Here is a 13,934-nt window from a genome sequence, read left to right on the forward strand (position 1 = left end):
CCTACTCCGGATCCTTGATCAGTTTCGTTTTCTCGTTTAGGCCTAAAGAGTAGTCCTCGTAACTCATGCATATTCTGTAATTCAATCAATTTAGCACATCACCCTCAAAACCACTCCAGATCTGAAAGCACGAACCCTATACCCCCTCATTCCCCTTCACCAACCTCCCCTCACCATCCCTCTCCGCATTATCCCTCCACTCCATCCCCCCATCAACAAACTCCTCTCGCTTCCAGATCTCGGCTTTCTCCTTGCAAGCCTCAAGAATCTCCTCTCCAGCCCTCCACGCAGCCCCCCGATGTCCAGAACTAACAGCAATCGAAATAGAAGCCTCTCCAATAGGCACAACACCTAATCGATGTGCAATGCTCACACCAACAAGGTTATGTGCTTCAACAGCTGCCTCCGCGATCGCCGCTAGCGTCTTCAATGCTAGCGGTGGATATGCTGTGTAGCTTAGTTGGCTGACGGGGCGCCCTTCAAAGGTGTCGCGGGTTGTTCCTAGGAAAAGGATGTTTGCGCCAGCAGCTGGGGAGGCTGTTTGGTTCAGCTGGGTTGTTGCGTCGAGAGGTGTGTATGTTAGGGTTAGGTGGATGTTTTTTGGGGTATCTGTCCAGGTTCGTGGGTAGGTGTTTGGGTCTAAGTGTGGTGGAAGGGGGGTTGATCGTTGGTTGTCATTTTGCTGGCATTGGCTTTTGAGTGTATGAGAGAGAGAGGGTGTGAGTTTTTGGAGATATACAGTCCACAGTCCACGGGTAGGAAGGAAGACAGTGATGGTGATGGTGGGATGTCCTTATCGCTGCGGGGATACGAGGGCCCGGTGTGCGGAGAATGCCGAGGGCTTCAGTGTTTGGTCGACTTTATACTTAGCATTCTTTGCAATTGCGCTGGCTTTACGCTTCAGTTGGTTTTTTATGGGATCCGGATTATTGGATTCGGTCTAATTGATGGTCTGTCTATCAACTATTGGTTTGAAATGCTTCACAGAAGCAAAACAACTGCCTCATAAGGTCGAAGCTCCCATTTTCCGCCAGAGAAGCGCTGCGCAACGGCATCTGCACTCTCATAGGTATCAAGGAGAACCTTTTTCACTCCAGCAATGCCATTGCCAGCAGCGTCCCACTCCAGAATTTTCTCGGTCCAATGACATAAAACCAAGACTTTCTGGTCATTATACTGACGGGTATACGCGAAGATCTCTTGGCTTGGTTTATCTAAAAGCGTAAAGTCACCATAGACAAAAACATCCAGGTACTCCTTGCGCAGCTTCAGCACCGTGGACCAGTAGTGGTATGTCGAGTTGGGGTCCTTGACCTGGGCTTCGGCGTTGATGCGCGGATAGTCTGTGTTCACGGACATCCAAGGTTTCACACCGGGCCCGGTGAATCCTGCGTTCTCTGCGGCTGACCATTGTACGGGAGTTCGGCCATTGTCACGGGACTTCTTTTGATATTCCTGCAGTGCGACCTGTAGGACCTTGGGGTCGGATTTGGGAAGTCTGTGGGAGCGTCAGTGGAGGAACAGCGTGGGTGGAGAGTGGCAAGGTAATATACCTGTTCCAGTGGTTTAGACAGTCAATGTCCTTGTACTCTTCAATACCCCATTCCTTTGGCACATTTCTAGTGCCAATTTCTTGTCCTTGATATACAAATGGTGTACCAGCCTGCAATGCGAGGGCAGTAGCCAACATCTTCGATGCGACGAGGCGATGCTCTTCCGCGGCATTGGTATAGCGATCGATAGATCGAGGCTGGTCATGGTTCTCCCAGTAGAGTGCATTCCAGCCGCCATTGTCATACATGAAAGTCTGCCAGCGCTCAAAGAAGTCTTTGAGATCGGTAAGTTTCCAGCTACCCGGCTCGAACTTGTCATATTTGCCGTGGTCAATGTCGACATGCTCAAAGTTGAAGATCATGTTAATCTCATTGCGGTCGAATTGGACTGCTCGGAGTACTTCCTTCTCATCTGTAACGAATGGCATCTCGCCAACACTGAAGGCATCATACTCTTTCAGGATCTTCCCTAGACCCTGTAGGTACTCATGCAGACGTGGGCCGTTGGCATACCATTTATCTCCCCACTGCCAGGGCGTGCGGGGATCTTTGATGGGTGCATCGGGAAAGCTCTGCTCCTTGCTGATGAAGTTGATCACGTCCATTCGGAACCCATCGCAGCCTTTGTCTAGCCAGAAGCGCATGATATCGTGCACTGCCTGGCGAACTGGTGGGTGTTCCCAGTTCAGATCCGGTTGTTCCACTGCGTACAGATGAAGGTAGTACTCCTGGGTGCGTTCATCCCACTCCCAAGCACTTCCTAGTATCGTATATTAGCAGCTGTCTCGATCGAAAGTAGCAAAAACAATGTAATCGATACATACCCTGGAAATGCGATACCCAGTTATTAGGCGGCTGACGATTTCCCTGCTCGTCATACTTGGCTGGCTTCCAAACATACCAGTTTCGATACTCGTTGTCCTTGGAGCTACGGGATTGCTTGAACCATTCATGTTGATCGCTGGTGTGATTGACAACCAGATCCATGAGAAGCTTCAAACCCCGCTGGTGACACCCTTGAATCAATTTCTCGACATCTTCAACAGTGCCATATTCATCAGCAATGCTGTAGTAATCGGAAATATCATATCCCATGTCCACCTGGGGCGACTTGTAAGATGGGCACAACCAAACGATATCTATGGCTAGATTCTTGATGTAGTCCAGCTTAGAGATGATACCGGGGATGTCGCCGACGCCATCGTTGTTGGAGTCCTTGTAGGAGGCGGGCCAGATTTGGTATACGGAGCTTTCCTTCCACCAGGCGCGGTTGGTTGAATTTCCAGGTGCCATTGTTTATTGTTTTGTTACGGATATGGATGGAACCGAGATGCACAGGGAAGTTGTTTGATGATGGAATGAAGACCCAAGCGAACATTTATATATGAGGACAGATGGAGCTTGGCCCACGTCTACCGCGGGGCAGCGGGGAATAATCGGGCGATTCGTATGTTCTGATGGGCCAAGGGTATGCAGGATGCGTTGAATCAGAAACACCAGAACATTAGGAGTTTCTCCACCTGGGTTGTGTACCGCGATGATGATGACATACTTTGATTAATACCTAGTTTTAGTACGAAAGAATCCTGAGTTTCAATTCTCATTGGGAAGGACTATGAGAAGAGGCCCTACAGTAAAAGCTTAAATTTAGTTTGCTGTAGCTTCACTTAGGCTGATATGTACACTCACTAACCATACGAGTATATGGTTCTTATTTCATTCCATCCTCTATCATATCTTCACCTATTCTGCAAGAATTCTACCTGATGAGATTCACGGTTATCTCTTACAGTAGGCTTAGACATAGGCTATGTATCACCTGCATACCTTAACGTTATGTCTAGATACTCCATAGATGAGCATATTGTGAGAGTAGCTTAAGAGACAAACAGAAAAGGGACAGTATTAGATTAAACGTTACTTGTTTCTTACTCAATCAATGCACATCAGTTCATGTATATCAGATAATATAAGTTATATTCAAATCAGTCCAGAGACCAATTTGTATCTCGAAGCGTTAGAAATGCGTGATGCGGGCGGTGAAGATCTGCCGCTTATCGGGCTTATCGGGCTTATCGCAGGTTGCTCAGTTCGTATCCGCGTCACTATTGATCTTTGACCTTTCTCTCTCCATTCCCTCTTCCATCGAATGGTACTCCATGATGGCGCCTCCGTTTTCTGATCAGAGGTTTAACTCCAGCCAGGGCCGTAGGCCCAATCCTCCCCGCAGCGACCGGGATGGCCGCATGTATGACGATCGTCCGCGATCACGCTCGCCTGGAGGTACAAGCTCCTCCCCGCGCGGTAACGGTGTTTGACCCGAAGACCATGCTCAAAAGAATTCCCCCAAAGCGTAACAGATCAAGGCTAATATGAACACGATTGGAATTGGGCAATTTAGGCCACTCTGGCATGCCTCCTCGCAGACCTGCAGACCGCAGGCGCGAGTACTCCCGCGACCGCGACAGTCACCGCAGCCATGATCGAGATGAACGAGCCTACCGTGGCTCACGATCACCACCTCGTCGAGACAGACATGGATACCGCGACTGGGATCATGAGGGGGTTGGCTACAATCGCAGTCGCAGCCCTCGACGTGATCAGCCATACCTCGGTGAAGAAAGTCGGGAAGTAATGCTGGAGAATTTCCCAGTCGACATGACGGAGAATGATGTGAGTTTCTTCTGATCAGAAACAGCGATTCTCGGGAGATTATGTCACAGACAAGGCGCTGACGATAATGCTCCGGTAATAGATTGCAACGGAACTCAGAAATGCCTATCATGTTGACGGCCTCGAAGACATTCGAGTCATTCGTGATCGCCAGACGAGTAGGTGAACCCCACAAGACGATGTTTGATTGAGTAATGTCTGACTTTTGATCCTCCATGATAGAGTTGTCGAAACAGCTTGGCTTCTTGCGATTTCCAACGGTTGATGAATCGCGAGCGTTTGTTGAACAAAACCACCGGGGAATCTACTTGTATGGGCCAAGCGCTGGTCCTAACGACGGAAGTACCAAAGTACGCATTGCCTATAGCCGCGAGAGGGAAGACCGAGGCAGGGCGAAAGGAGAAGGTGACTGGATGTGTCGTATGGTATGTGAATTGAGGTGCGCAACAAACGCGGAAGGCGCTGAGCTAAACTCCCTAGTGCGCTATCGTGAACTATGCTACTCGGGTGAAGTGTTTTAAGTGCAACGCCCCCCGACCCGGTACGTCTTCTCCCATTTCCTTTCCTTCTCTCCGCTTGTCACTAACCATGCAAGCAGAGATGGCCTCTACGGGTATCCCCGGGGTTCCTGCCCCCAAGGCAGTGAACAGCGGTGACAATGATGCCGCACCTGAGAGTCAGCCGTCTCAATTTCTCCTATTTCGCGGATTGGAAGCATCTGTCACAGAGGAACTGCTTGCCAAAGGCGTGGCCAAACTGTATCGTCCTTCTGGCAGCAACGACAACTTGTCCGGTAACCAAAAGAAAGGCTCAAAGGTAGCCTCCACCACCGGCGACAGCAATCTTGGGGCACGCGAAGGCTCTATCCGCCGTGTATTGCTTGTACGTGATCGCAAGACCAATGGCAGCTGGCGCTATGGCTTTGCTGAGTTTGCAGGAATACTGGTACGTTTCTACCGCTCCCTCCCCCGATTGCTATCTGTTAACACTGTAAACAGGATGCTCAAGCTGCCATGACCCGCTTGAAATCCTTCGAAAAGTTCACCATCTCGTCCAAGCCCGTCACAGTCAGTTACATTCATGCAGGAGTGTTCATCCCAGTCATGACTCCCACGGCCAGCACTGCCCGTTTTTCATTCAGCCCATTGAACAACCCGTCTCTAAAGCTTATGTATTGGGACGATGAAGGCTTTGTCAATGAGCTCACCCTGTCACGAGAGGAAGACGACGCTTCGACTGAGCAGCACAAGGGAGAAAAGTCCGCTGCGCACCCCAATGACAAGGCCGTTAAAGATTCAGAGAAATCCAAGAAGAGAAAGGCGGATGCAGCGGCCAGCACCAACGCCAAGAAGCTCGCAATGCCATCCCAGCTGCAATTCTGGAGCAACCGTCACGCTGAACTTCATGGTATTTCTAACGATGCCGATGGAAATCCTGTTGAAACTAGCCCCGAACAGCCCGCCCCGTCTTCTGATGCAGCTGCTCCCTCAGCTCTGTCATACATAGATCCCAAGCGTCACTGCTGCTATCTGTGCCAGAGAGAGCTCAAAGATCTTCGCTACGCCTACGCACATGAGCGCCTCAGTGACCTCCACAAGGAAAATTTGTTGAAGCCAGAACGTCTAGCATTCGGCATGAAAAAGCTTATCAAGCATGGCCTTGTTCCTCCGCCCACCGATGACGCACAGCAATCTACCAATGAATACAGAGACCGTGCCAAGGAGCGCCGCAGTGCATTCGGACCACCCGCTGCCGCCGCCCGCCCAGCCCCAGCTGCACCCCAGGAGGAGGAAGTCCCAGTGCAGTCGACCTCGAAGGGTGCCTCCCTGCTCAGCAAGATGGGATGGTCAGAGGGCTCGGGCCTTGGTGCGCAAGGCACTGGTCTGACAGCCCCAATTTCTACTGAGGTCTATGCCCAGGGCGTGGGACTAGGTGCCCAAGGAGGAAAGCTAGGCGATGCAACCGAAGAAGCCGGCCGAAATACCCGGGGTCGTTACGATGAGTTCCTTGAGAAGACCAAGGACAATGCCCGCCAGCGTTACGAAAAATTGGACTAGGGAAGATGCTCATAATATCCGCCTGCAACGTTTCATCCCCCATATTGTTATCACTTTTTCTTTTCAATTTCTATGTTGCAGTGACAGATGGAAGAATATCGGCCGGGGAAATGAAGACCCTGGCCAACTGAATGTACGATAGCACCTCGATATCCATATGATATCCATATGACTTCTAAGCAAGAGCATTAACGCTGGAAATATTATCCTTACAATGTTGAAAGCTAAGCTATGCCAAGTAAATGCAGAATACTGTACAAGGTATCCAAATCATGAGTAGAGTGGTATCAACAAAACAACGAACACAAAAGGAGCCAGAACTTCAATCTAGTTCTCCTTCGTTCCCGACTCAAAGGACGACAACCTCTTTGCCTTCTCCTTCTCGAGCTGCTTCTCAAATCGATCACCAAGCACCTTACTGACCCACTCGGTAACCTCGGCCTCCAACTCTTCATCACTCTTAACAGGCGCATCACTGCCACCTTGCAACCCAGCCCTAACAAACCTCCGCATATCATCCAAACTATTGATATTCAATGCATACCCAGCTGCACCACCAGCCATCATACCGAATGACAAAACATTCAACGTAGCCAGATTGAGTGCCTCAAAGGCGTCCGCTGCGGAGTTCGAGTGCGGTTGGTGGTAGACGGAGCTCGTGTAAAAGGGTGGGATGCATGCGATGCGCTTTTTGTTAAAGGCTCGTCTGGTTACTAGTACTGTGAGGGCGAAGAAGGTCATTCCTCCAAACAGGAGCTTCAGGTTTGTATTCTCGCGCGCTGGTGGCCGAGGCAATTGCATTGGGAGCGTTGTGGGTGTGTCTTCTGGGGTTTGGGGTTGTTTCGGGTTGGATGTTTCTGAAGGCTTCTCTGAGCTTTCGGTGGGCTTTGGGCTTGAGCCCCAGCCGAAGAATGAGACCATTGTAGTTTGTTTGGTGTTGGTGAGGATGTGGATGGGAGGCTTGCTTCGTAATGCGGGTGTATCGGGCAGCTCACGGAGTCAGATGATCAAAGTGTTGGAGCTGAAAGCAAGGAAAATTGTAGACTTGGGCGATTGATCCCCTAGAGAGCTTGAGATGACTGAGTTTGCGCGGGGCTATCGGTTGGAGAGAGTTAAATCCGAGCGGAGAAGAGGATATCACCGGCACGTGACCCGTTCCGCGCTTGACGGCTTGGCATCTGCCTCAATATCTGCCAGATGATATTGAACTCCTGTCTGAATGGACCATGTTACCGTAATTGACCGCCTGTTTTGGTCGGAATATGTCCCCGGCATCATATGAAGCTCAACTACCTCGATGCAGGCCAGATGATACATCCGCGCCGAGAACATCTCACAACTGATGAAGACATTCCATTGATCGCAGCAGATCGGATAGATAGCCATGGTATACGGCGGAAAACCTAGTACGGGTTGCCAGAATTGCAGGAAGAGGCACATTAAGGTATTTCGCCATCTCAATCTTCCTTGATACCCTAATTCTCACAGTCTTGAAAGTGCGATGAAACTCGCCCCCACTGCCAGGCATGTACAAGAACAAAACGAGAATGTCCTGGCTACCCAGATCCATTTGATCTGATGTTAAGAGATCATACCCATTCATTCAGAAAGCCAGTAAGAGCAAGCCGTTCCCCGGCAACGAGCAACAGCTCGCGTTCCAGCTCGAGGGCTATAGAATTACCAGAACAGCCAGTGTCCTCAAAGAGACCATTGGCTTTAGGTCCAGTTGATCTCTACGCCAAGACCCCAATGATAACAACGCGTTGGCCTCCACTATTGGGTCCTGCTGATCTATACCAGCCCATGGAGGATACTGTGGTGCCGCTTTTCTTCAACTCTTACCTCTACCTTCCAAAAGATCCTCACATTCGAAATGGATTCATGGAAATCTTGCCTGTTTCTTTCTCGAATGCAAAGCCGCAATCACATTTATACGTCAGCACATTAGCGGTTGCTTTCTTCTCGGTTGCAGCTTGGACTGGACAGAGCTGCTTGCTTCGAGCATCGGAGCAATACTTCACTCAAGCATTGCCGAAAATTCGAGAGTCATTACAAAACGAGAATAGCGATTTGGATTCTATCTTACTTTCTATTCTCTTACTCTCAACATACGAGGTTAGTTGCGATGATGTACCTCAATGCCAATAAAAACTCACTCAAACTCTCCAAGGAATTCGTTGCCGTGAAAGACTGGGAGAAACCCGTGAAGGCTCACCTCCGGGGGGCTGTTGCTCTCATCAATAATCGCAAATCCAAAAAACTACAAACAGCGACATCGAGAACGATTGACCATGCAGTACAAACTCAAATCGTAAGCCAATTCCATCACACCTGCTAACTCCCTATTAACAAAATCTAGATCAAGACGAGCCGAGGCTTAACTAGTCCCACAGTACCAACCCCAAAAATCTGGCCACTATCACATCCAGTATCTTCATCAGGCCCTCGCCCACTCCTAGCCTCAGCAGCCTCACAAATCGTCAACCTTCGCGTACAATGGGAAAGAATAATAGAAAAACCAGCAAACGGAGCGGCAGTCACATCCCTATTAAACAAAGCAATCGAAATCGACACAAATCTCGCAGCATGGGCTCACCTAGTTCCACCACACTGGACACCCGTGGCAGCAAGCATAATTCCCGACTCCGTGCGCAAAGCAGGCATCTACAATATCCGCGTAGACTGCTACACAGACATGTGGATTGCCTCGACATGGAACACGTACCGCGACTGCCGCATCTTGGTACAGAGCATCATCCTCAGTTGTCTGCGTATGGAATCATCCTTGGATTCGCAAGGCCTAAAAACGATGATGGCTACCGCTACCGCGCACCGTCTCGCGGATGAGATCTGTGCAAGTGTTCCCTACTTCCTTGGGAGTCAAGTTGAGTCTGTTCGGATGAGAACAGGTCTTGTTGAGTATCCGTATGCGGAGACGAGACCGGTTTCTCAGACGCATAAGCAGATTGCGCCGCTTATGGGTGCTTGGTTTGTTTTGCCTTGCTTGAGGAATCTTCAGGCTGGCGTTTTGGGGTTGCCTTCTGAACAGATTGATTGGTTGAATGGGCAGATTGAGAGGGTGAGAGTTATTTACTTTCAGACGTGATTGAATGTCTGGTTCTGTTATAGATGGGTTGATCAAAACTATTTGTATGATTTAATGAGTCCTCTGTTAGAAAGAGGGAATCAAATTCAAGTAATAAGATAGAGTATGAGAAGATATCGATTTAATTTGATTCCATTTTATGCTATGCTATGGTTCGAAATATTCTATCTAAGATTATTATCCAACACAACGCTCATCTGAGATATCAGATGTCAGTCAGTGATACGGCAACAATGCAAAAGCGCCCAAAATGCAACTGTACTTGTAGGGAAAAAAGCAAGAACAAAAAAACACAGACAGTTCCAAACAATCATGAGAATACCGAAACAAAACATCACAGATAGTCGTAGCGCTCAAAAGAAACAACAGAAAACAACAATACAGGCTCGTAATCGAAGATGCAAATCATGATGACATGGCAAAACAAACACGCTAAATTGTCAAGATAAATAGGAAATCATTTCATAGTCCCGGTAGTAATAAGCATATCGGTTCTACCAGGACGGTGGAAGCGATCAATGCCAAGATGCTCCTTACCATCGCGCCCAACGTAAATGCCAAAGCCATACAAGGGCACATGGCGATCCGAAGGCGGCGCAACAATAAGACGGGTAACAAGATCAGTCTTGCTCCTCGGCTCGCGGAGGATCTTGTCCGACAGAAGCGGCGATTGATACAGATAGCTCATCATATCAGCAAGGGTCGTGATATCGTGAGGCAAATAGCGACATCTGCCTGGCCAAATTGACAGGAAGGAGACGGCGTATAAAGCACAGAAGCCGATTAGGGCGTAGAAGGCTGGCATTAAGGCAGAGATTCGGATGTCGTCGTGAGAGGGGTACCAGAGGGCGATGAAGACGCCTCCGGCGAGGATTGGGATTGCCAGGGATATCAGGCTCATTAGTGATATCCAGGCGACTTTGAAATGGCGGTTGAGGAGGGCGATGATCGTTACTTGGATTGGGAAGTGAGATGGGTAGGCGAGGAGAATGCTTTGCTCGGCGGATGCACCGCTTGGGGAGGAAAGTTCGACGTAAGGTTGAAGTGCGCGGAAGTAGACGTCAACAGGTTGCCAGACGAGGAAGAGGACATTGCCGATTAGGGCGGGGATGAAGCTGTAGAGGAAGTTTGAGGAGGAGAATGCGTTTGTCGATGGGAGAGTTGGAAGCTTGGGTGGGAAGCCGCCCTTGATACCGTTGTTGATGAAGCTGACGACGACAAAGGCGATCAGCAAGGCGAAGACGATTACAACCCAGATGATAACTGAGATCTTGCGTAAGAACCAAGGAGTCCAGCGGTAGCGGGCGAATGGCGAGTAAAGGGAGTTATCAGATTGATCGTTGGCGAGGGCAGCTTGGTGTTCAAGATCAACGCACACTTTTGCAAGACCATGCGGCTGCTTCTCTCTGCTTTTGCCGGTCTGATGAAGAGATGGAGTTCTGACTGGGGCATCGACCTCTCCGATTCCGTAGAAGATCTCAGGCTTGCTCGAGAGTCTCCAGTAGCCGAGTCGAAGAATTCGAGGATCAAGCGAGTCTCGTACTGTGGGAAGAGTTTCGGATCGCTCGAAGTCGTGGAGAATATTCGACCGTTGGATCAACGAGATGAGATCTGCCAGGCTGACGGGATCCCACATCAGACCAGACCAGCTGCGGAGGAAGCGCAGAGATAGTAGCAGCAGGCCAATTGTAAGAACGCCGTATAATGCAACCAATGTCCAGCCTAATGATTGAACCGAGGCCCATCTCCAAGCCCCCTCTCCATTAATGATGTAGTACTTTGCCTGGAAGAAACAGCTCAGAAGCGGGATTGCAAAGAAATTGTGCAGCCAGATCGTGAGCAAGGAGAAACCGAACAGAGGTTCACCATTTCTGAAATGCGACAAATCAGGGAATACGAAGCTTTTCGAGAGAACTGGTAATCCTTGAATAACCAAGCCCTTTTGTCTTTCAGCTGACATCATGGAGAAAGGTGCCGTGCGATATACTGCAGCTTGGATAACGAAAGACCAGATGATGATTGGCGCAGCGAGAGTTTGTGGGAGGAATTGAAGCACGAAGTAGTGTCCGCCACCTTGACCCTGATAGTCCCAAATTCCCTGGTGACGATGAGACCAAATGTTGCAGAAGACCACTGCTGCAATCATGAGCAGACAGCAAAAGACAGTCAGCATCAAAGCCCACGGCCGGAGGACGATAGGCAGGTAATTCAAAGGCGGATACAGTAAGCTCTGCTCTGGTTGTTCGACAGCAACGAAGGACTCTGGATCTACCGAGATAGGTCGTTGTGGTAAAGCTTGTGGCGATGGAGATGTATAGTTTGGTCTGACTGGTGGTGTTTCGTGGCGAATGGGCGTCCTCAAAGGTGTCCGCGTGCGGGTAAAGTAGCCCAGTCCCTCGTCCCAAACCAGTTGATTGTTTGGATAATCATCCCCAGTTGTTGTGGTCGAGAAAGAATCTTGTCTTGAGACTCCCCTAGATCTGTCTTGGGTGAGCTGATCGATTGCAAACCGGACGTACGGGGAGTCATCCAAGCCTGGGGTCGGGGCTGGTCCTGCGTAGTCACTAGGGACCCGACGAGCTGTCTCGTCAGATCCTGTGGCTTCCGATCTGACACTGGCTCGGGCGACTCTGTCATCTCCGAATCGGACCGTGCTGGATGTCGGTGGACGTGGTGAGCCATGATCTTCTTGAACAGGTTGACTTGGCTCCTCAGTGGGAAATTGGTGTGGCATGGTAGGAGAATGACCTCGAGAGGATGGTCTAGAGTCTGGAGTCTGGAATCGTCTCACTGTGACTCGACTATCTGGACTTGAGGAAGCTGCTCTGTCTGAGAACGAATAGTAGTCGTCTGAAGCAGCTATAGATTGTTGAGAGTCCATTCTTTGAAGCTGGGGCTTGCTAGCTATATAACAATTAGACTTGAATGAAACCTTGGAGCATTAGAAAGACAACGGGGCGGGGGATTTTATGCACGTACTATTAACGTTGCGCAGGCTGAAGTTTCTCGTCGGGGTCGACATGGCTGTGGAATGTGGATAGTGAGACCACGCGCGATGTTAATCCAGAAACATTCCTCGAGCTGGAGTTACAAAGGGATTTTCAGAACCAGCATTCGCTACCCAGTGGGTTTTTGTCTGTCAGTGTGCTGGGTTGACGTCTCCCAGCCTCCCCAGCCACACAGGGCTGCGGTCAAGCAACAACCCAATAGAAATAATTGAGACACGGGGGATTGTCCACTCAGACATTATTAATTGGATCAATCCGAAACTAAGACCAAATCAAATAGTCTATTGGAATTGGGTGGAATTGGGTTGTTTATCGGGCCGGACCAGCCCATCCTACGAAGCTTGGCTCTACCTAAGTGCGTTTGCATCTACCCAACATTTTGATCAATATTTTGAATGCCTTTGTCTATTTGATCCCATGTCAGCTTAGGGGCTAGGCTACCCTTTGACAGCTTCTTGTCGCTGTTTCCAACTGCTATGTAGAAATCTAGACCGATTGATGGTCAGGTTCCACACTGGAACCTCATACCGATAATTGCCAACAATTACTATCCTAGCTTGTTGCTACTGGCGATAGCTAAGCAGGGTAACTTTGCACAATTGCACAAACTCCCAACATGATGATGTGGTACAATTGGTTTCTCTCCCTTGCTGGCGTAGGTGGCTGGGCCTAGGGCTTCGGGTACAACTTTAAAGGATAAGGCTGTATCCAGGGCAGCGCATGAAACACCCAGCTAGGACTCAATAATTCTCAGACTCTAATTTAATCGTAGATCCAATTATCTGATGCCATGGAAGGCATAAAGAATAGTGTAAAATAAAATACTCGCGATGTGCTCATATGCAGCCAATAAAGCTCACCGCCCGCTCAACTACGCGGCCTATTCGCTTGCTGTACTTTAAGGTTATGATGCGTGGAGTTGACGAAGTAAATGATCAAGATAGCAAGATATGACTAGATCCCATTCTCATGAATATCAATAAACAGTATCAATTAATGAAAATCGTCGGACTTGGAGCGCATTGCAAACAAACGAAGTACAAGGTGGTGATAAGCCGATAAAAGCTGTCCATAAACAGGAAGGAAACGAATGCTGATTGGCAGAAAGATGTCCGGCTTACGGAGGCTTCTAATTGGAGAACCATACACATTTCAATTACAGTAGGGCCATGTTAACAACACACCCTATATCACAAGTTAGTGGATGTATAACATTAGCGTTAGCATTAGCGCATTTTCTGTAGGATTGCTTGCACGTCCTGAAGATTCGCTGATTCGAACTAGGCCTTCGACAAAAGATCGGATTCAGAGACAGCCAACGCTTCACCGGGAATGCCATTGTGAATTGGGTCCGTCGACTTGGACCTGCGAATCAAGGCCTCCAACTGCGGACCGACGTTCCGGCACCCCAGTATCACTTGAAGCCCATGGGAATCGGAGCGGTAAAAGACGAGCTGGCTTCGGCAGTTGAATGGGTCATTTCAATAGTGCAAGATTGACACTCAGCGGGGCCTCTTTTACGACCCCATTTTTGAGA

At 49.2% G+C, this 13,934-nt stretch overlaps 5 protein-coding genes across 5 annotated transcripts; 2 read left to right on the forward strand and 3 right to left on the reverse strand.

The window, feature by feature from the left end:
- Positions 1 to 136: 136 nt before the first annotated feature.
- On the reverse strand, positions 137 to 2,846 carry N7511_004389 (uncharacterized protein; the record flags this gene model as incomplete). Its single annotated transcript, XM_057126814.1, has 4 exons — positions 137 to 682; positions 1,000 to 1,498; positions 1,554 to 2,313; positions 2,378 to 2,846. 4 exons carry the CDS (start codon positions 2,844 to 2,846, stop codon positions 137 to 139), a joined length of 2,274 nt encoding a protein of 757 aa, XP_056985704.1.
- An 869-nt stretch (positions 2,847 to 3,715) lies between these two features.
- Positions 3,716 to 6,283, forward strand: N7511_004390 (putative G-patch domain protein; the record flags this gene model as incomplete). The annotated part of the gene is made up of 6 exons (XM_057126815.1): positions 3,716 to 3,863; positions 3,955 to 4,226; positions 4,309 to 4,384; positions 4,449 to 4,651; positions 4,707 to 5,171; positions 5,225 to 6,283. 6 exons carry the CDS (start codon positions 3,716 to 3,718, stop codon positions 6,281 to 6,283), a joined length of 2,223 nt encoding a protein of 740 aa, XP_056985705.1.
- A 327-nt stretch (positions 6,284 to 6,610) lies between these two features.
- N7511_004391 (uncharacterized protein) lies at positions 6,611 to 7,204 on the reverse strand (the record flags this gene model as incomplete). The annotated part of the gene is made up of 1 exon (XM_057126816.1): positions 6,611 to 7,204. The coding sequence occupies one exon, from the start codon at positions 7,202 to 7,204 to the stop codon at positions 6,611 to 6,613; it is 594 nt and encodes a 197-aa protein (XP_056985706.1).
- A 463-nt stretch (positions 7,205 to 7,667) lies between these two features.
- N7511_004392 (Zn(II)2Cys6 transcription factor) lies at positions 7,668 to 9,389 on the forward strand (the record flags this gene model as incomplete). Its single annotated transcript, XM_057126817.1, has 4 exons — positions 7,668 to 7,727; positions 7,781 to 8,398; positions 8,454 to 8,594; positions 8,643 to 9,389. The coding sequence occupies 4 exons, from the start codon at positions 7,668 to 7,670 to the stop codon at positions 9,387 to 9,389; spliced, it is 1,566 nt and encodes a 521-aa protein (XP_056985707.1).
- Positions 9,390 to 9,846: 457 nt separating this feature from the next.
- Positions 9,847 to 12,411, reverse strand: N7511_004393 (DUF3433 domain-containing protein; the record flags this gene model as incomplete). The annotated part of the gene is made up of 2 exons (XM_057126818.1): positions 9,847 to 12,293; positions 12,369 to 12,411. 2 exons carry the CDS (start codon positions 12,409 to 12,411, stop codon positions 9,847 to 9,849), a joined length of 2,490 nt encoding a protein of 829 aa, XP_056985708.1.
- Positions 12,412 to 13,934: the final 1,523 nt, after the last annotated feature.

This window comes from Penicillium nucicola (genome assembly GCF_028828085.1).
Source record: "Penicillium nucicola strain IBT 29836 chromosome Unknown utg000003l, whole genome shotgun sequence".
In the NCBI taxonomy this organism is placed as follows: Eukaryota; Fungi; Ascomycota; class Eurotiomycetes; order Eurotiales; family Aspergillaceae; genus Penicillium; species Penicillium nucicola.